Source organism: Diabrotica virgifera, chromosome 1, assembly GCF_917563875.1.
Source record: "Diabrotica virgifera virgifera chromosome 1, PGI_DIABVI_V3a".
Taxonomy (NCBI): Eukaryota; Metazoa; Arthropoda; class Insecta; order Coleoptera; family Chrysomelidae; genus Diabrotica; species Diabrotica virgifera.
The window spans coordinates 305,469,670-305,493,412 of NC_065443.1; the positions used below are offsets into that span (position 1 = coordinate 305,469,670).

The 23,743-nt window shown below is 32.7% G+C and overlaps 2 protein-coding genes across 3 annotated transcripts in view; one reads left to right on the forward strand and one right to left on the reverse strand.

Annotated features, from left to right (window-relative positions):
• Positions 1-23,743, reverse strand: part of LOC126885844 (cuticle protein 16.5-like) — a 78,045-nt gene that overhangs the window by 53,549 nt on the left and 753 nt on the right. The window contains exons 1-2 of one of the 2 annotated variants that reach the window (XM_050652609.1): positions 23,397-23,493; positions 23,267-23,341 (exon numbers count right to left, since the gene is read on the reverse strand). In XM_050652609.1, the coding sequence (XP_050508566.1) occupies positions 23,267-23,341; positions 23,397-23,459 (138 nt within the window). In that variant the 5' untranslated portion in view covers positions 23,460-23,493. Of the gene's footprint in view, positions 1-23,266; positions 23,342-23,396; positions 23,494-23,743 lie in introns of those variants that run through there. The other variant, XM_050652615.1, reaches the window with a different exon arrangement.
• LOC126885854 (histidine-rich glycoprotein-like) lies at positions 13,036-19,234 on the forward strand. Its single transcript, XM_050652627.1, has 2 exons — positions 13,036-13,091; positions 18,659-19,234. The coding sequence occupies exons 1-2, from the start codon at positions 13,077-13,079 to the stop codon at positions 19,169-19,171; spliced, it is 528 nt and encodes a 175-aa protein (XP_050508584.1). The 5' UTR covers positions 13,036-13,076; the 3' UTR covers positions 19,172-19,234.

The window sequence follows — 23,743 nt, forward strand, 5'->3', positions numbered from 1 at the left end:
CTGTACCACCACCCCTCCCCATCGCAGTACATAACGAATAAGGAGGCTTTGTACTGAACGTTACCTTAGATGCCCTGGGTAATGGAACATCCTCTGTATTACTTTATGTGTTAAACCACCTGATTTTAGGGGTAGCTAGAAGAGCTTTTCTCCCTATTAATGACTTGATTTTGGACTTGTGTCCTAAAATTGTGTGTTCCGGGCAGCGACTTAAGTCGGTGTCCCGCTATTCGCAAATGTACCCGGTAAATACATTTCGGTTACAGTTTTATTGGACCCATCATCTGACATAACAACTTCGCTTTAACTTTTTTAAGAAATTGGCTAACGGTCGGTTTCATAATCAGTTAAAGTGGACTTAGTTAATGTTCACTTTAAGTTGATTATAAAACCGGGCGTAAGAGAACTGATATTGTTTTTTTGTGTCATTTTTTCTTTTTCGGCTTTTTCTTTTTCGGCTTTTTCTTTTTCGATTTGTGCCCTAGCTTCCTAGATAATTTTTTTAATCCTTTTTTATTTAACTAAATAAAAATAATAACTTAAGCGTAGATTAATATTAGTATGTACCTACTGAGTACTTAACAAATATAATTTTATATTAATTGAATGCTAATAGATTCTTTAACTGCAGAGTACAACTTACAAACTATTCTGTATTATAACCACATGAAATAATACTAAATCTAAAGAGCTCTAAACTAAATTTAAAGTAAAAGCTTTATTTTAAATATTATGTTTTTATGGGATTAATACTTAACTTGATACCTATTAATAGGTACATTAAATTAGACAGGCGCGGGCAGCAAGAAAACAGTATCACAATCTTGTTTACTTTACTAGAAATTATTCATTTCCTCTCATAACTGATGATACAACACTAACAACTTGCAAGAAATTTGAAGAACATAAACAAAGCATTCTCATAGCAAAGTTGTTTGGTTGAAATATGATATCTTTGACCAATAAATTATATTACTACATGGTAAGAATTCTATGCGGCGTTGCATATTTTTGTATATTATTTGATATGCAAAACTAACAAACACAGATTAGGGTATTATGACAAAATTAAACCACATTTAAGAAAAAAGAATTTTTTTATTTTAGTATTTTACATAATACCAGCAGAAAAAATGCTCATTCTGGCACCCCCCAAACCGGGGCGCCCGCCTGCAATGCACCCCTTGCAGGCCCGTTATCTCCGGCCCTGTTTTTGTTTATTCAAGCTGTCATGTTTTTGTTGCAGTTTTTCCTCCTGTTTCTTCGTACTTTGTTTTATAAAAATGTTTTTTTTTAGCTCGATTTTGTTTTTGTCTCGAATTACTAAAATATTTTGGAACAGCAATAACAGAACAGAACATTGAGTAACAAAATAATTTATTTATTTATTTACATAAAGTACCTCGACAACTATGGGCATTGGTAGGTACAAACAAAATAAAATACCGGAACAATGGAGAACGAGTGAACTAATTCTTCTATTAAAAAAAGGAGAGAAAATCAAGGAAACTACAGAGATATCAACTTGTCAAATACTACCCTAAAGCTTACAACTAAAATTTTACAAGTACTAATGAATCAGAGGTTAGAGGATAAGTTTATAACGGATGAACAACAGGGTTTTCGTACTCGAAGATCGTGTACATATGCAATAATCGTCAAAGATGTAATCCATCTTCTGTACAACAGAGAAGTTTCCCTAGATGTAATGACAACTATTGAAAACATCTACAAAAACAACAAAATGGAAGTCAGCATTGATGGACAACTTACAGAACTTATAGACACAGGTAGGCAGCGGAATAATGTACGGGGACTCATTGAGTCATATTCTCTTCAATTGAAATTTAAGATTGATGAAATCATCAAAAGCATTAACAAAGGAAAAGAATGGGAAACAAAACAGTAAAAATACTGTGTTATGTAGAAGACGCAATATTGATATCCCAAGTTGAAGATAGTTTGCAAAAATCAGTCCATAAATTTAACAAAAAAAGCAAAAGAAATCAATATGGCAATCGCATCTCAGAAAAGTAAAACAATAGTAATCAGCAAAGAACCAATAAGATGTAAAATAGAAATTGATGGCATCAGTATTGAACAAATAAGTAATGGAAACAAAATACCTTGGAATTACACTGTCTAGCTACGGAGACCTGGACAAAGAAGTGAGAAATCAAGTACAAAAAGCAAATAGACTGGCAGGCTGCCTTAATATCCAGAGGTTTAATCAGGATGATCCTAAGGGGGGTTACGTCTACTTGAAGGTCTCTGGGGGTATGGAATAATAATGGTGTTAAGCGGATAGAGCTCAAAGTACATCCACAAGGGGGGGTTATAACCCACCAAAACCACCCCTGGTTACCACTATGTTAATATCACTATATGGCAAAACCGCCAAACTACTACTGAGATGAAATCAAGAAACTTTTAGCATCAAGCCACAGATATATTGTAAGCAAGAGATCCTATTTTTACTTTCTCTATTCTCTCATTCTTTTCACACGCAGTGGTACCATCGATTTTATAAAGATTCATCAATGCTACTAAGAGAATTTAAAGCACCAAATTTTAAAAAAATGTGTTATTTTTTAAAGATATCAAATGAAATTCTATGACATAGAGGTTGCTCAGAAGATCGTTTTCGATTAAATACGATCTCAGCGAGCACAAAAACCCCCTCAAGTATCAAGTTTTGACTAATTATTTATCAAAATTATCAAAAACTCCAGGAGACGAGGTAAACAGTAGGTACCCTGGGCACCAGGTACTCCAGAGATCACTTCCGATGTCATATTCGTCGTCAGCGACCCCAAAACCCCCAAGTAATGATTTTCGACTATTTTTTTTAATTTGCCGAAAACTCCAGTAGACGAGGTAAACAGTACGTACCCTGGGCACCAAGTACTCCGGAGATCACTTCCGATGCATATTCGTCGTCAGCAACCCCAAAAACCACCGAGTAATGATTTTTGACTAATTTTTTATTGAATTTGCCGAAAACTCCAGGAGACGAGGTAAACAGTAGGTACCCTGGGCACCAGGTACTTCGGAGATTACTTCCGACGTCATATTAGTTTTCAGCGGCCCCAAAAACCCCGAGTAATGATTTTTGACTAAGTTTTTATTGAATTTGCCGAAAACTCCAGGAGACGAGGTAAACAGTAGGCTGGGCACCAGGTACTTCGGAGATCACTTCCGACGTCATATTAGTTTTCAGCGGCCCCAAAAACCCCGAGTAATGATTTTTGACTAAGTTTTTAATGAATTTGCCGAAAACTTCAGTAGACGAGATAAACAGTAGGTACCCTGGGCACAAGGTACTCCGGAGATTACTTACGGCATCATATTCGTTTTAAGCGACCCCAAAAACCCCCCGAGTAACACAATTGAACTCATTTTCGCCGATAATTGACGAGTTCTGAATTTTTTTTTATTGTCTGTTTGAGATGCACTTTAAGAATGCATTTTTTGTATGCACAAATGCAGTTTTTCAATATTATCTCATGGCTATGAGTCACAAAGTTTCCTGGCGCATTCACGAATCGAATGCAAAAAGAATTATTAAGATACATTTTGCCGTTTTTTTCGGAGGTTCGGTGCTTCATTGCTTCGACTATTCGTTAAGTGCTCTTAAGCTTAAGTCATTGCTAAATGCTGTTAAATAACGTTTAATTCAGAATAATATTAAGGAAATCATAAATACGACCCATTGTGCTTAAGATTCACAACACGACTTAACTAAAAAAAGCAAATGAATCCGATACTGTCTATCACACATCTAATAGGTGTGGTTAAGATGTTATACAAGACCTAATAGGGAAAGCAAACAACGGAAAAATAGCTCCATTAATACAACAAACATTGTGTATTGAATTTTTAAGGATTTTAAGGTGGTCGAATATTGGAAAAAATTACATAACCGAAATCTATCTCATCATCGTGATAAACTACTTTTTAAGAAATCAGGTCATGACACAACACCAGACTTTGGAGATTTGTATTGATCAATTCTGAAAACCGGTGAGAAAATCGAATTTATCAACAGTTCTGTTATGTACGACTTTTCAGTTAGCTATCAAATATTTTAAATAGTTGGGACATCATTGGGAAATACACTCACCGGCACAAAATTCCGCCACTAAAAATTTTTGATTAAGTTTGACCATTTATATATTTATTATTTGTACTCCGATTTTTAAGATTCTTCCATTAGTTTGTAGGTACATGTATTGATATCGTTTGTTTTATTCCGGTAACAAAAAAAATTTCTTGGATGGCATTACACTATGAACTACTATCCTATTCGGGTATAGCCGAGTTGCTAATTCTTAAAATGTTAAATTTTGTTCTGGTAAGTACAAAAGCAAACTTTATTAGACAAAAATATTATTTCTTTCTTTAGTTAGGCATAAGTAATCAAAATCAGACTCAAAATTCATACTGACATGTGTTTATAATAAGTACCTATTCAAAATTTTATAGAAAATATATTATTGTTATTGATATTACTTGTTATATTTTCATTTGTCAAATAAAGATCAACACTAAGATATTCGTGAAAAACCTATGATTCCTGTTAATATTCAGCTTGTCTTTATTTGTCCAATGTGTAAAATTAAACGCAGGCGATCTTTTCTCCAATAGTTGTATATCTTGAATAAATGTAGATACATATTAAGGTTGACGTATTAATAATTTATATCATTTTCCGACTTGGTGAAAAATAAATGATTGCTAAAAAGGAGTGTCAGAACCAGGAAGAAAATCTCGAGAATAGAATATTGTCTAACCGCTTTAATCTGAACTGTTATAAAACAAATAAATTTATTTCTGTTTTATATAATAAGTGAAAGACAAAAAATAGGACGAAATATTAATATTAGTATTGCTATTATAGCACTGTTTATTATTGTGGCTATAATGGTAGGGAGCCCAAGCGGGATTTTTGCAGTTACTCGAGCGCGTCAGATTATCATATGGGGAGAAACGTGGTACCCTGCAGATGTACCTCTACCATAAATACATTGGCTCTTGACACAGGAGCGTTCGTTAAGGGGGGCCCGAAAAAAGAATAATCTATCCTGAAAAATACTCGAAATTGTCAGATTAAGATAAGGTAATATAAGTTAAGTATATGCAAAAGAGTGTATATTTCAAAAATATGACGAATTGAGCGTAAGGGGGCGTAAGGAAATGGGAGGGTCAAAAAGTTTCACAAAAAGAAGCGAATATTTCGCGAAATAAACGTCATATCGAAAAACTAAAAAATACGTGTTCAATACTTTTCAAAAATCTATCGAATGATACCAAGCGTGACCCCACGGAGAGGGGTAGGGGGTAAATTTAAAATTTTAAATACAACTTCCGCGATATTTCGCAAAATAAACATCAGATCGAAAAACTGCAAAATACACTTATTCAATATTTTTGAAACATCTATCGAATGGTAAAAAACACGACCCCACGAAGGTGGGTAGGGGTTACTTTAAAATCTTAAATAGGAGCCTCAAATTTTTATTGCAGATTTGGATTCTTTACGTGAAAATAAGCAACTTTTATTCGAAACATTTTTTCGAATTATGGATAGATGGCGCTATAATAAAAAAACGATTGTTGGAAATGGGAAATTAAATTAAAACATGGAAAGTCCCCACTATAATGGAAAATTTTACTTAAGTTTTTTTGGTTTTAGGACCTAATAATCACAACCCAATAGGTCCCCAAAGCGCTCGAGTGACTGCAAATTTAGCATACTTTCCTCCCCTACTATAATCAGTTTCAGGTAAATTGCTATTCTGTGTTGGAAGTTTTCTAATAGCTTCAATTAATTTGTATTCCTTCCTTCTCATTTCGTGGGTTATTTCTTTGGATTTACAGGAGTAGAAAATTGATGGCCATTACCTTATTGGACGATGCTGGAAGTAACCTTTTATTCCGATTTATATACATAGTTTGCCCTTGAAAACGCCATTTTTTGCACTCTTTACGTAGAGAAAACCATATAGTGACATAGCGACCATATGAATTTTTGCATTTCAGAAATGTTAGGGTATAGGAAGTCTAATGCTCACAATCTTATTGAAGGTTTTTATTATAACAGTTTTCAGGCGACCGGTTTCGGCGTTTACAGTTTATACGCCATCATCAGGCCTTTTAAGAAACTGAATAAGATATCAGTACAAGATATCAAAAAAAAATGCCAATTGTCTTTTGTATAAAAGAATTGACTGATTAATTTTAATAAAAAATTTTTCTTGGATCTAATTAAAAGGATTTACCTTTTAATTACACAAAAATTGACACCACAAATGTAGTCGATTAAGATCGCGATATATGTTTTGTTAGTCTTTTTTCGTCTGTGCAGTTAATAACCAACTTTGTTTTTGTCATATATTTTTTGTGTTTAATTGTACTGCATTAAAATAAACCAATTTGACTTCTCTCACAAACACTTTGAATCTATGAGAGTAAAAGCTAAACACCTAGGCAACAAAGTCACATGATTCGATTGCTGATGCGAGTTTGAAATCAAGAAAGACACTTGGGTCCCAATGTTACAATCAAACATCAGATTGTACACTGTAATTTTCTTGTACTAATATCTTATTCAGTTTCTTAAAAGGCCTGATGATGGCGTATAAACTGTAAACGCCGAAACCGGTCGCCTGAAAACTGTTATAATAAAAACCTTCAATAAGATTGTGAGTATTAGACTTCCTATACCCTAACATTTCTACAATGTGCTCATATCAGCAGCGTGTTCATCATTTTTGCATTTCATTTGAGTTTGAGCTCCCTGAGGTCTTCCTGATGAGAGTTGCATAACTCGAAACACGTTTAGAACAATGGTGGAGCTCGAATTGCTTATCGATTACGTCTGTTCCAGTTCATATTCATTATCGTAATCTTTGCGTTGACTCATCTCTTCGAAATAGTGTTTCCAACTGTATATTATTTATTTTTGTAGGTACAGTCAGGACGGTTCCTTCTAATATTTTTCGGTCTGAGTGGTTTTGTACCAAACAATAGTTTTTGAAGTTATACTTCTTTACGCGCGATATGAGGGTGAATTTTTATATGTTAAAACCTACGATCCGGGCGCATGCGCATTATAACTTTGTTCTGATTGGATGTTCAAATGACATGTCAAAAATTATTCAATATAGCGGCTGTGGCACAGCTGCGGTTTCATAGAGAAATAAAAATAATGTTGTTTTTATTTCTCTATGTGTATGGTTTGATTATTTATGGTTATTGCGTTTTGAAATTTGTGGGAAAAGAAACAACAAACAAAAGTTAGTTAATAGTTATACTGCCTTTTTAAATAGTTTTCATATATATTTTTGGACTTTTGGACAAGGAAAACTCATTATAATTTGGTAAGTAGTTTTTATTATAATCATATTGTAATTATACATTTGGATTAGGTTGGAATAAATTTATTTTCTCAAGAATGGGGATTTTAGAGAGAAATCCGAAATTAGATCCGATTTTTATTTTTAAATTATGATTTTTTGGCGTAGATTTATTTATCTAGTAGGTATGTAATGCTTTGATTTACATATTTAATTTGATTACCAACAAAAGTTCTACCAATCTTCATCTAATATATTGTTTTCTTACTGCTTTGTCATATTTTAATATTTTCTTCCACAAAAATCAAGCTACATAATTTGATTAGGTAAATTCAGAACAACTGTCAAACAGTAAAACGTTCAGTTGCCCTATTTTTCCACATGACAAATAATGTGTAATTGGATGAGTGAGTCTAGGCTTCGATTACGAATCAAAGCGTCCCCAAATTCGCGAGTTCGAATCCCGATGCAAGTTTTTATTTTTTTATTTTTTATGCATTTTATGATTGTAAGTATATTTGTTATATAATTTTTTTCAGAAAATGCGTATTTAAAATTTTTGCCAACAATTATTATCGTTCAGAAATCATTTTTTCTTTGTGGCATTTTTCAATGTGTTTGTGTGCGTTTTATTCTTTTATTTTTTTAAATTTGTGGTATTGTCTTAATAAAAATTTTTGGAAAGTAGTAAGTATTAAAATTCGTTTAATATTTAAATGAAATATAAATAAACTGTTTAAAGTACATTATATCAATTTCGTTAAAATCAAATAATATGTAATAGAAGTATAACTTCTTACGTGCGTACAAAGTACACACACATTCTTTTTTTATTACTCAAATAGTTTTTATTCATCGTCGGTTCAAATTCTATCCAGATATTCTAGGTCTGGATCCCGCGTATGAAAAAAAAGTTGATTAATAGCAAGCTAAAAATTTGTTAATAGCTTAAGGGTGTCTAGCTAGACAAACTTTGATATATGGGAACACTGGAATAGGGGAAGTTTTAATTAAGGAACAGGTTAAAAATTAGGAACGGTCAGACCACGAAAACGGCACATGTATTTTGTCCGACAGAACAGACTTAAACTCTTTAAAAAATCAGACTGCTATTTATCACCAAATGGGCGTTTTAATGAGTGGAACATGTAGAATATGTCAAATGACAGGAATTATGACAGGTGATAAATAGTGGTCTGATTTTCGCATGAGAGTTTAATCTCTGTTCGGAGAGTTTAAGAGTGGTGTGACCGTTCCAAATTTTTAACCTGTTCCACAATTAAAACTGTCCCTATTCCAGTGTTCCCATATATCAAAGTTTATCCGACTAGACACCCTTAAGCTATTAACAAATTTTCAGCTTGCTATTAATCAACTTTTTTTTCAACGCGGGATCCAGACCTATTCCTCTTTCCATTTTTTATTAATTATTTGAATTGATTTTTAGTACCTTTATATAATTGATAGTCATTCTCTGACTTGATTTCAAGTACCTTTTCCATATATATTTTATATTTTTGATGAGTTTTCATTTTATTTGTGATGTCCACCATTTGCTTTTCATTGTGTATATATTTGTAATTTTTGTGGTCCACTTAGTTTCTTTGCTGTACTAAGAATAATTTTTTTAATTGCTCCCATTGGTTTTCTATTTTTGTAGTTTGCTTTGGTTAGTTTTGCTGTGGATCTTTTTGTTTTTTATTTGACGAAATAATTTATGATTTTCTCATATCTTGCAGAATTGTAAATTTTTAAGGAGCCTTGTAGATCTTTCCACACCACGATCAGAAATTTTTTTGTGTTTACCTTTTATTTGTGTTTAGTCCAAGAGAACTGGTACCTACTATTCCACTGATGCATAATGTTATTGTTGATTTTTGAACGCATAACCGTTGATTGATGTATTGGGGGAATATTTCAATCAACGGCATAACACTATCCGACTGGCACACTTGTTTCAAAGTGTTGAATAGTTTGCAGCATATTGCCAAATAATAACTTTTTTGGACAGTAAATTAAAATATTCCTATTATATCTTCTAATTATTTGCAACTTTCATGTAAAGTTACCATTTTTGTTCTATTTGCAATTAAAACAAATTTATTACAACTTAAATATGTCACACGTCAAGTAAACTACTGTTCCCACGGTTCTAAGATTGAGAACTAGCTAGAAAAAACAATTTCCTGAAATTTACAAATGTCACACTTGATTTAAGACTTGAAACTTAATTCTACTTTTACTGAAATCGTATGAGGCACTTGCGAGGTAATTTAAAATTAATTTAGTACATTAATTTAAACTGTTAGACTAGACGAAGTAATTAGATTTCTTAATAGTCAAGAAATACGGCCAGAAACACCATTACCTAACCTATTCATAAAAATCTTATTGTTAATTTGTGTTTATAAAAGCTATTTTATCTTTTTCTTCTTCATGTGCCTCATCCTTTAACCCTCGCAGGACCAACCTTTTATTAGAAACAGCGTGGACCAATGAGGGTCAATAAATGTCCACACATAAATTAATCAAAAACGTGCTTCTTTATTTAAACTAATTTAAAAATAACACTTTTATATTATTCCTAGACGTTAATTGAACAGTTTTTTTTATTTGTGACTTTAGCACTTAGCTATTTAGCCAGATACAACTTGATAATAATTAATACTAATACAAAAAAAACCATTAAACCTAATACAAATTATTAAAAAGAAAACATATTATTCTAATTTACTTAATACTAAATAAAAAAGTGTCTATCTATACCTACTATTGCAAACAGGTCATAGTAGTCAAAAGAAAAAAAAACTCTTAAAAATTCCTACAAGACATTACTATAAATAGGGAAAAGGAGGAAAAATAAACAATTGGGTAAAAAAAAGGTTAACGAGATTGGATAAGATTGATTACAGACATAAATTTGTACTATGTATAAATTTGATTAGACAATCATATACTCTTTTGTCATTAGTAGCCAATAGGTTATTTATTTGGTACGGAGGAAATATTTGCAGCGTTTGCAAGCTGCTTAAAAGAGTTCCTGAATGCTGAATATAATATTTGAAACAGTTAAAAAAGATATTTTAAGATCTCCTTGTTCTTGACATGTTTCACATAAGTCTGAATTGTAAATTTTGATTTTAGCAAGATGAGTAGGATAACAAGCATGACCAAATCTCAATCTTATTAAGGTTGTTATATATTTACGGATGTTATTAAATTTCTTAAACCATCTCGAATTTGGAATTGAAGAGCTTATTGCAACATAATGGTAAGCCACAATTTTACAGAATTCTCTTTTATTGCATTATGTATTTAAAGAAACCTATGTTAAGCCATATAAAAATTATTTGGTGATTACTGCAATAGATGGCGGAGTTATTGCTGTATCGTGTTTATACAATCGCCCATTTCTGTTCACTTTTTCGCGTAAAACGTGGTAAGCCACATTAAAATGGCGTCGACATCAGGTGCATGTGCTGAATTAAGAGCGGTTTTAAGCGAAAATAGCAGTTTAAATGTCAATTTTATTGATGATAGTGATGACAGTGTAGCAGACAAAGACTATAAGCCCAGTGGCGATGATTTTCCGTCTCAGTCTAGTGAGGTAAGCTTTATTTTCTGATTTTTTGGCTTACCATGTTTTTGCACAAAAATATTCATATATATTACATGGAACAATATGGTATGCCATGTGGCTTATCGTGTTATTGATATAAAATTTTTGAAATATTCGCAAATTCTAGAGTGTAATACAGTCTCTTTTTGTTGTTCTAGGATGAATTGCAGGAACCAATACCCAGGCTTTTTAAAGATAAGGAGGTAAATCCAGAGAAGAAAAAACCAACAAGATGGAGACAACAAAATGAGGAACACTATGATCGAAATTAAAGAAAAAGAAGCCGTAATTCGGGACAGCAGTATACTTCTAAGAAAACCAAGACAATTTAGTTCACGTGAAATTGGAGAAGAAAATTCTGTTTTACGGAAAGGCAGACCTGCAACAATAGAGTTGTCAAACATTCCCAAGAAATATAACGAACCTCTGAAAATTGCGAAAAATAAATTGGACAATATAAAAAGTTTGTTACCTTATATCCCGCCAGTCTACCACACTTTTTATAATCAGTTAAACGCAGCTTCTGAAGTTAATGAAGAAGTGGAAATTGTAGAAACATAACTTAGTTTATTTTTTGTGTTGCGATTTTTTAAATTTAAGAACATGTTAAGCCACATTTTTTTTAATAAACTTATTTTTTTAATATAAATATGGGTTTTTTTTGTGAAATAATAAATGTACATGTATTTTAATAACTAATATAACTAACTAACCAGCGTTCAGGTTTTTACATTTAAACCAATATTTTTTAGATTTTTTTAAAACTTTCAACATTGATATCTCGGTTTTATTATTTTGTGGCTTACCATTATGTTGCAATAAGCTCTTCAATTTGTGGTTGTATATAAACATATTGTGTTGTTGATTGGTTACAAAAAGTTTGCCAATAAGAATTGAACAGTTAAAAGATACGAATTTATAATTTACCCGGAGTCTTCGGCTTCAGTGGAATTGGTATTATCGTAGAATACAGAAACATTTTTTTTACTTCTTGCTGTACTTCATACATACTTGAATTTTGAACAAACTATGGTTATTTTTGCCCACTTATTTGCCTTTTTTCTTCTAGATTTTGCTAATTTGACACATGAATGATATCGTCACTTTCCAGTTTGGGATGGTGTTGAAGGTATTCAAGGGGATTATTTATAGTCCATTGTCAAGTTTTTATAAAAGTATGAGGAAATGAATTAAATTATAGAAATGCTAATTACACCATCTAATAGGGCAGTAGTACGCCGACAATTCTAATTATTTGAGATTTTTAGGAACAAAGGTATTTAGAAAATCGGATGTAATGCAATGTTATGGATACTTTTTAATCCTCCTTGGTCTTTCTAGGGTTAAGGATATTGGCGATATGACCGATTTTACTCTGCAGCGGTTCTGAAAAGTCCTATTGATTTTTTTCCCACTCCATAGCTTTAAGTTTTACAACCAGGACATGTGTCGTCTCACAATCCTATATTTTCTTTTACTTTCCCTTGTATAACCATTCGAATTAACTCATATTTTTTTATTTTTTTAGTATGCGAGTAAAGTAGTTTTTTTCTTTCCGTCATAGTGTTCTAGCTCAAATTAGCTAGCACACGACTCCTATTCTCATTTAAAAAAAAATCATCGATTACGTCATAACGCCCAGATGGATGACGTCACAAGTACGATATGTACGTCAAAAAATCGTAATTTAAAAATAAAAATCGACCTGTTTTAGGATTTTTTCTCAAACTCACCAGTATATGAAATAACGAATTCATTCCAAACATTTGCACCATACTGTATTTTACGCGTTGTTTGACCATTGTCAAATATTTCGCATAATTAGAGGCTTCGGAATTATTTAGTAAGTAATTTTAACCTTTCACTTCCTTTATTTAAATTTTACAAAAATTATATAGTTGGACCAATATGTTCACATGAGGAACTAAAACATCGATAATTATTATACATCGATATTCATACGTTTCTAAACTTTCTTGAACCAGAAATGACATGTAATTAAATATTTCAATTGTTTATATAAAAAAATGTATATTGTTTAATTCAGTATCAATCGTTGTCTTCAAGATACCATTGTGGTCGAAGAATTTTGTAAAGCAATGAAACGTTCTTTGGTAAGTACCAGAAGTTTTTAAACAGTTTCAAAAAAGTTTCCAAAATATATTTGGTATCATACCTACTTCAGTATCTGTTTGTGTATGAAGTATATAACAGATTTGCTTTTTGTTTTCTGTCAGGTGTCCATATTCTATTTAATCTTTTTGTACATTGCCGCAACTATGCTCTGTTTTTAAACCATGAGGAGTCATTCAAATTTACCGCGCCGTAATGCTTGTTTGTAATTGGTTCAACCTCAGGCAAGTTTACTACACTGTTATGAAATTTTGACACCAATGACATTTATGAAATTTTGACATTTCATAGGTTAATTAAGTTATATCAGCCATTTTTGGTATTTTCTTCGTTATTCCTTTAATTTTTAGATTTTTATTCTGCTTTTAAACAAAAAGACAGTTGTTTTTAGAACTATTTAGCGACGCGCGACGTATTAGTAGGTATAGGGGAAAGTGAGGCAAAATGGTCCCTCTAACTTCTTTTTAGGCTACACATAACAAAAAACGAAATATCTAAGCACAGTTTAATTAGACAAGAAGTTGCGTAATAACAGAACATATTTCTTTGAAAATTTTTTATTTAAGTATAGAGTTAAAAGTAAAATAACATTATTTTTAAAGAGCCCTAAAGGCACCATTTTACACCATGGTTAGGGTAAAATGAACCCATCCATGAGGTAAAATGACCCCTATAATTCTTTTGTAAAGGAAACGTAATTTCTACATTTTTATTTACAAAAATCGCAAATATACAATTTCTGCTTTCCAGTTACACCCGCACACAATAAATGACACCATTTATTGCACAAACTGCACTTGATCCAAACCTCCTTCGCCTGCGATTTACTGAATAATTCCGAGCAAAATATACAGGCAACGTCATCTTCATCATCATCAAATCTCTTATTTTCTTTGTTTTTTCCAAACACCTTTTTGCTTACAGCTTTTCTAGCTGATTGTGAAGTTGGCTTGGGTGTTTTTTGTTTTGCTTTCATCAAAAAATAATTTGGTGTGGAGGTGAAAACAGTCGATCCTTGCGAAGGCCTTGAACTCCTTGTCTGAGGAGGTGCCTGAGGTAGTGGAGATATATCATATGGAGTTACAAAAGTATCGTCCAGCAATGATGGAATTTCATTTAGTTTTGAAGTGCTAACTTCGGAAATTGGGATTGAATTACCAACTACGGAGCTTGTAACGTCAATTTTATGATTTGAAGCAACAACTTCCGGATTTGAAGCTGCAGTGACTAAAGTTTCATTGTCCGATAATTCCTCCGGACTGTTTCCAAAAACGCTGACATCATCTGAAGATTTTCCACTAGCTTCCCACTCCTCTGAATCGTCTGATGAAGATATATTACGAATTTTTCTTTTCTTTGTAGATAAAACCCTTAAAAGAGAAGAAGTATCCCTTTGTGGAGAAGGAGTTCTTTGTTCGTCGATGGGATCAACGGTTTCATTTTCCACTAGAGGTCGATCAGTCGTATACGATGGTTTAAATTTCCAATCTGGGAATATGTTCGGATTAAAAGGGTAAATGCCTGTTTTCTCGAATCCACTGCGTCCGTTGTTAAGTGTGGCAGCTCATCGGTACGATTTTCCAAACAAGCTAGCTATGTTATACAGAGTTATGACCTTTTCAGGGTTTGCTTTAAGCCATAAAATAATTTCCTCATTAAAATACGTCATTAGAGGTGAAAATACTGCTACATCCAATGGCTGCATCTCGTGCGTGCAATGTGGAGGAAACGACAGCATTATAATGCCATTTTCTCTGCAGTATTCTATAGCTTCGACAGATTTGTGGCTTGAATGACCATCAAGCAATAATAGAACCCTATTTTCAACTGAGCACTGTGTATGCTGTTGAAAATGCTTTAAGAACAGAATAAAGGTGTCAGATTTCATGTATCCAGATTCGTTGTAAAGAGAAAGTGTTCCAAATGGGGCACCTAGAAATAATAATTCATTCCTTCGTTTGCGTGGGAATATTATTGCTGGAGGGATGAATTGACCTGCAGCATTTACACAGAGAACAACGGTGATATTTTGTCCTCTTTCAGCGCTTGTTAGGAAACCAACCTGTTTCCGTCCTTTATGTGCTAAAATTTTGGGTAACTTGTTAGGAACCGTTTGGATGCCACACTCATCCATATTATATATCCTCATAGGGTTAAAGTTATTTTTATTTTGTATTTCATCTAAAAGAGAAAAAAACTTGGCGACTGCCTCTTTATTAAAGCCTCTCGTCCTGGCAGCTGAGGTAGCCTCAGGAGTTCTAAAAGAAATCTCTGGGTATATCTTTAGAAAATCTCTAAACCAAGCAGTTCCAGCTGACTTTTTGTTTTTAGAGAACCTGTGTTTAATACCATTCCTCTCCACAAGGGAGTATGCCATTTCACAAATGTTTTTCTTCGTCATACCAAATAGTTGGTCTTCCATATCTAAAAGATACTCCTTTAAGGAAGTCTCCAATTTTTCGGGCAATGTTGTAGTGAATCGACCAAGTATTTTCGAATAACCTGTTGCCTAAAAGAAAGTAACGATAATTTTCTGACATCTCCTTTATAAATAAACTAGTCTACTTTTAGTTCACTTACCAATACATTTTGATTTTTGGCCCTTCTTTTTAAAGTACTTAAAGGCAGATTATAAATCCTAGCAGCTCTTTTAAAAGGCATACCGTTAGAAATATTTTCCAAGGCAAGTTTCATTGAATTTGAATCCCATTGTTGTCTTGTCGTCTTCCGAACATAAGTTCTAACCATTATTTCTGTAAAGATAATATAACTACATCTGATTGTTATAAAAAATATTTCTGTATAGCTCAAAACTTTATTTGGTAGGCTAAGCAAGGGTAAAATGGCCCCCGGGGTCATTTTGCCTCAACATGGAGGGACCATTTTACCTCAAAATCTGATCAAATATAAAAACTAATTTACATGAGTGACTTCTGATAATTAGAGAAATTGTAACATATCTGATATAAACAAAAAGGATACCTTTTTAAACTCCATTAAAAAAAATCTACTTACTTTAATTAAAACGCCTAAAAACACAATTTTTGCGACCACGAAATTAACAATATCACGTGTGCTTTTATAGGTTATATTAAAACTAGCTTAATATGCTTCGCACATCTTCACAGCTTCGTACATAGGTGGCGCTAGTAGTACTGAATATAATAAAGAAAGCTAAATGATGGTTTTATGAAAATTATGAGAAATATGGTAGGGGACCATTTGACCCAGGGGGACCATTTTATCCGACTTTCCCCTAATACCTATACTATTTATGGATTATTTTCGAAGGCCGATGCGATATGATCAACCAAAAAAGAAGAAGTATTTAGTAATTTTTCTAGTGACTTTCTTGGCTGTGATTCTATCTTTTTCCTTTACTCTTCCTGTTTTAAAAACAAACCATAGTAGTTAGTAGTTTGGTCACCTGTCAGATCGTTTAGTTATTGGTTTATTAATTCATTTTTGATTATATTCATTTTTATTTTGAACTGTTGGGTGAGGTTGTTGTGTGAGTTCACTTTTATTTTCTGCAGTTCTGTTTTTTTTTGCCATGTCTTCCTGTCTTTTTTTTCTTTGCTCCAGTTCTCGAATTTCTTTGGGATAATTATGACCTTTGGTTTTTCTTATAATTTGTTTTGTATTGTTCCATGCTACTTGTTGTAAATTTATGGTTAGTTTCGCTGCTTCTTCATTTAGTTGTTCATTAGTGGTGATTGGTACATTTCGGCCAATCATGTCACTTAATTCCTGTTTAAATATAACTCAGTCCGCTTTGTTATTGGTAACGGTAGGGGTATTTTCTCTTATCATGCTACTTGTTGTAAATTTATGGTTAGTTTCGCTGCTTCTTCATTTAGTTCTTCATTAGTGGTGATTGGTACATTTAGGCCAACCATGTCACTTAATTCCTGTTTAAATATTCCTGTTTAAATATATTGCTCAGTCCGCTCTGTTATTGGTAACGGTAGGGTTATTTTCTCTTATTATAATGTGCTCACTGATTAGTAGTAGTCAGAGGGCGATCAGAACTGGTTGAAGCTTTTTCAATTTGTATTTTGTTGCCACTTTTCTTTAAATGAAAAAGTCAAATGAATAAGTTGGGTATTTTATTTTTATTAGTGCGTCAATATGTGGGTTTTCCAGTTGACAACTTAATAAAAAAAAGTATATCAAATATCTAACAAATGAAGTTAATATTTGTTTTTCTTTGTAATGTCCTTTTTATTGCAAATTTATGAAATACTTTTATCTTATAATAGTACTATTATCGTTAATATTTTTAACAGTTCTTCTTCAAGATTAAGATTTGCGGCCCACACAGTCTAGTCTCAAGAACCATATGATTTTAACCATTTTTTTTAAGAAAATAGATATTTCCTAATGTGCATTATGTTTCTAAATTATTTGCTTGTAATATTCATCCATGATACGCACATCATAATTGTGCTTAACTCATCTGAAATACCTCCATGTTCATTGGCATCAGCTGAGCAGCATACAAACATCCACTTTATATAAAGAAGTCCAAATATCGATGTCTCTTTACATAAAATTGCATATTCAATTTGAGATAAAACATTTGCTAAAATATTATAGAAGAAATGTGACAGTACAACAATATTTTTTTTTCTCCTCCAGTTTCGGAGTTAAGGTTAGCGGCTGTTTTATCTTCAAAGTTAAGGTGTGTAGCCTTCAAAGTCCTTAGTTCTTTTTTGGGCCTTCATACACTTCCTCGACCATTTGGTTTTTGCTATAAAGCTGCTTTAACCGGATGAGGACTTTCTTCAAAAGTCAGAAAATCTCTTGATTTAAATGCGATGCTGCGTCTTCTCTGCCATTTTCTACGGTGTTGAATCGTAGCTTTGAACGAGGATATGAGCAGAAGATTGGAAGAATATCGGAGAATAGCTAACCCGTAGACTAACCAGGCCACAAATGAGGAGGTTTTCGGAAGAATGAAAAAGAACCTAAAGGTAGTGATCACCATAAAATCTCGGAAACTACAGTTCTTCAGACACATTATGCAAGATGAATCCATATAATATGCTTCCTACAAGTCATCCTATAAGTAAAAATATTTGGAAAGTGAGGTCCAGAAAGAAGAAGAATAATTAGGGTAAAGAACATGAGTTTAACACAATATCTCTGCATTGCTGCAGATTAGATAAATATTTTCGTAATGATCGCCAACATTCGTCACGGATAGACACACCAAAAAGAAGAAGAATAGAGCTGCTTCTGTAAACGTTGTTTCCATTTTCCTTCTACATATAAGTTTTTTATATATTCTTGTATACTTTCTAAAATACTGAAATTCATATTTTTTATTGCGTCATCTGCTGAGTCTTGTGCAACCTTTAACCAAAATTTAATTTCTGACAGCTTCATCGTTTACTGTTGTATTTTTTGTTATTCTTCCTCCAGAATTATTATATTATAATTCCAAAATATTGCCTGGAGTGTTCTTTTATAAAATGCCATTTTTATTTGTTTATACCTGTTAAAGTATTTGTATTACATGTGTATCCGTATTTAATATTTTTAGGTTATGATGGTTTTGCTAGCAGCTAGTCTATCAATGGCAACAGGAACTTTCAGGAAATTAAAAGAATTCGACATAGACCACTTCAAGGAAAAACTTTTCCACCCATTTAAACACCACATAGAAAAAATACACAACCACTTCAGCGGCCATTCAAATAAACTGCCACACCACCATGAAGGCTTGCCTCATGCCCATCATGAGCTACCCCATCATCATGCACCAGCTATCGCACCACACCACCATCCACATAAAGAAGTGCATCATGAAGAACCTCTGGGTCACCATGTCGGGTTCCATGGTTTTGACTATGGTTTAGGACATGGGTTTGATCATGGATTTGGTGTGGGATTTCACCACGACTTTGGGCATGATTTTGGACATGGGTTTGATCACGATTTTGGAGGTTTCCATGATTTTTCTGATCATGATCACGGACTCTATGATCACAGTTTTCACGGATTTGATCCTTACAGTTATGGATATGGCCATATTCACGGACATGATTTATATTGAGATTTTTGTACGATATTAATGTAGTATATTTTTTATATCAAAAGAATACCATTTCCTAAAACCCATGTATATGTTTCTTTTGTTATGTATAAGCAAGGTTGTTATAGTCTATTCCAGAGTTCTTAACATTTTCTTCACTCCACATGATATAAAATTGAGTCTTTTTTGGTTCATGGTGTACCTGAATGTATCAATACAATTTAAATCGACTAATGTGTTAGAGGTGACTAATTAGCCACTCTAAGAACTAACAATAATCGAGATGAAAAAATATAGTTTTTTTTTGCTTTATAGTAACAAACGATATAAAGTTAACTGTCCATTTGAGATACAGTCTCGAGAGAAAATCTCGAGATTGGTCTCAGGGTGCTGTTCATTTGAGATCACTTGCGGTCTCGAGATCGGCATGTGAGACTCGCTGGTGACTTTAGTCTCGAGACCAAGACAATTCGGTGTCGACTAGAGAGTCAACACACAGACCACTGTGTGAATTCATCGCTCGTATACATATTTTAATTCTTCAAAATGGATTCGCGTCAAACTTAGGTACTAGCTTTTATAATTGCGTATACGATTGTGCAAAAACGAAAAAAAAATGTGAAAGAGAAGACTGAGAAAATGGGTGGATCATCGAATTCACTTGGCAGCCGGTTAAGCTCTCATAAATGAGTTGCGGTTAGAGGATGCACAGGCACAGCCATTCAAAAATTTTATTCGAATGTCTGCTGTGCAGTTTGGACTGCTTTTAGATTTAAAAAAAATATCAGATTTACGAGAATTTAATTTTAAATTGTGTAAATTCACTAAATTTGTATTTTGTTTGCATCATAATTATTAAATTTTATTGAAAACTAATTTTTTCGCGATTCCTGTATAATTTGTGGTTAACATTTCATAAGAATTCTTTTTATTCATAAAGAAAAATCAATTTCAAAATATCATCATCGTTCCAATGTCGCGCACTCATTTTTTAGCAAGTCAATATTTACTTTTTCACTAAACACCAACCTGAGACTATTCTCAGTTCTTCTGACAAAGACAGAAGACTGGAGATTATATTCTGAGACCATAAATAAGCATGTCCACTTGTGACAAGGCAGTCTCGGTGACAAGTCACAGCATTTGTGAGTGTAGTCACGAGACTGCTCTCGAGACTATTTTGTCTCAAATGGACACTTAGCTTTAGGTAGGCATTTTGTGTGATCCTCATATAAAATAGATCAAGTTCTGGGATTTAGCACTCCTGTCTAAGCGCGTTTATAGTTTTCCTCCACTCTCTATCCCGAAGAAACCAGGTCCTAACTCAAGTATTATCCCATCCAATACTCAAACTACATCTCTTTATCCTTTACCACTCGCCAAACCGTCTGACAAACAAGAGTTTTATATCAGTTATTTTTTTAACCGGTTCTTATAGCGTCCTATGCCTTCCATCATTTCCACTCTCGTCTGTCAGTGCAAAGTCTAGCCTGAAAATTACTATCCGACATTGCTTTTTGAATTCCTCCTAACCATGTCTGTATTGGTTTTCCTATTTTATTTCTTTCAACTGGTACCCATTTTATTATTTGCTTAGGGAGACGTCATCTATCATCCAATCTTTGGACATGGCATACCAAATAAGGTATCTGCGTTCAATTTCTTCAATAATAGTTGTTGAGACTATTATATTTTGCCATATATGTGGTCGTTGGGTATTTTTTCCAGTCTTGATTTTCTGGTAAATCTTCGCCAGAAGTCCATTTCTAACTCTAATTTTTAGATTAAACCCTGGCATCACATGACATCAACCATACTGGTTGGAATATTTTAAGACAGAGGCATTTACATGTACAGAGGTTAGGTGATAACTATTGTTAGTTGTCACCTAAACTCTGCCATGTAAGGTCCTACTTGGTGGCTTAAAGCATGTAAACCTGTGATAACACTGATGATGAAATATTGATTCCGAAATCGTTTTGTTGTGATATAACCCTTTTTAGGGATTTTAAATATACCTATTACAAGATAAGGTTTTTATTTATTTTTGAAATTAAATTCTTTACGATCGAGAGTGAAATTTAATAATGCCGGGCGCATGCGCACACAGACAGTATGTAGTTCGTTGCTAATCTCTCAAGATATGTATGTATTAGCGCTGTCAGCGCATATAAGTCATTAAAAGGATATATTAGTGTTTTTAGTAAATTTATTATTTATTATAATTTTTGTGTCTATGGATTTGTCTTCCTCGGGAATAAGATATTATTTTATAATAATAGTAAGTATATTTAAAGTATTTTTGTATACTTTACTTTTGGTCTACTAAATTTGTCAGTATATATGAGAAATCTTGTAACCTGCCAAAGCAAAGGGGGAAGCGCGCAGTGGTAGAGCGTGTGACCGGAGATCGAGAGGTCCCGGGTTCAAATCCCAGACGATTCATATATTTTTTTTATTTTTGGTATCGTTTTAATAAAAAAAGAATGTGTGTGTACTTTGTACGCACGTAAGAAGTTATACTTCTATTATTATGATTTCAACGAAATTAATATACTTAACAGGTTATTTGTATTTTATTTAAATATTAAACTAACTTTTAAAACACCACTTTTAAAATTTTTTTATTAAAACGATACCAAAAATATATATATAAAAAAAGAATATGAATCGTCCGGGATTTGAACCCGGGACCTCTTGATATCCGGTCACACACTCTCCCACTGAGCTATATTCCCTTCGCTTTGACAGGTTACAAGATTTATTTCTCATACATACTGACAAATTAAATAGACCAAGTGAAGGATACAAAAATACTTTAAAATATACTTACTATTATTATAAAATATCTTATTCCCGAGAAAGACAAATCCAAAGACACAAAAATTATAATAAATAATACATTTACTAAGAACACTAATACTAATATATCCTTTTATATGATACCTATAATATGACTTATTTGCGCTGACAGCGCTGATACATACATAATACATATATTTTGAAAGATTAGCAACGAAATACCTACTGTCTGTGTGCGCATGTGCCCGGCATTATAAAATTTCACTCTCGATCGTAAAGAAGTATAACTTCAAAAATTTTAAAAGTGGTAGGTAAGAAAGTTAGTTTAATATTTAAATAAAATACAAATAACCTTTTAAGTATATTAATTTCGTTGAAATCATAATAATAGAAGTATAACTTATTACGTGCGTACAAAGTACACACACATTCTTTTTTTAAATAATAATTATATCCTTCTGCTTCTTTAATACGAAACGACGTTTCCGACCTACACAAGACTGCAATCGGTTGAGACAATCACACTAACAAAATATTCGTTTGGTACTTAATCCGTTTAAGAATATCATAAATAATGTTTAGTTTAACGTATGTTTAAAGTTGGTCTGTGCCCATTGAATTGGCAAGTACCTAGCATCTTCGAGCAGGGAAGCATGGTGCCCTTTTAGCATATGTTCCATTATATCTATCAACATCGACTTGTAGTCATAAAATTTTACTAAATTATATTATGTAAACCATATATTATGAGGTTACCACTATATACAGTGTGCTAGTTTCAAACTACTCGGCAGAATGCACTGAAGATGTTCTGTATTAGAACGAAAACGTTTTGCAATCCATGACATTTTAGATAGTTTTTAAATAAACGATTTTATACCAGAATACATCTCGAAGTTTTTACTTCTGTATGAGTTTTTTAAACTATGGTATACAGCCAACTATTGGGATTTTCCCATTGATTTTTTTTGTATATTTAAAGATTAAATTGAAACTTAAAAATAATATGAATACAACATACTAAATTATTAGTAAAAAGTACACATAAAAAATTACACACCTACGCTATGAAAGTGACAAGCTAACAAGAGTGAAAAAAAAGGAAACTGCATAAGCTAAGATAAGATACACAAACTGTTTTAGAGCTTTTATATTGGTGTTTACCAATTTTTTTCTAATAGCACAAACAAAAATTATCGTCTAAATTCTAAATTGTTTAAAAATCTGTTCGAATTGGCTAAGCAAAAAATTCAACAATTTATAATAGTAATTTTTAGAATTCTTTTAAAATAGTAAAATCCAAACAAAACTCACCCCACTCCTGTACCTCTCCTGCCTCAAATACTGTTGCAAAAGCACAATACAAACATTCAGATTGTCGTCAGTTTCCTAAAACATCAAACATTAACAAAAAGACAATTTTTTTATCAACGACAAACAATACTTTCAGTTTGGACTGGAGAACACAAAGCTTTTGCTCTAGAGAAGCCATTCTACTTTGTGTCATCCGAATCTAGTTATCGATTAATTCATAAATGAGAACAAAATTCATAAACGACAATAACCTTATCATGCAACATGCTATCGTAAAGAAACGTCGCGTGCCAGTTGATCCAGGGATTTGTTTTTGACATAACTGGGTAAGTGGATCCAGTTGTGCCTATTTTTGGCTAATGGTATGATGAATGTCGGCGATATCATGGAAATTGAAAATGTATTACAAGGTAATAGTTACTATAATCGTGAAAAACCATTATTACTGATTAAACATTCAATAAAACAAATACCGAA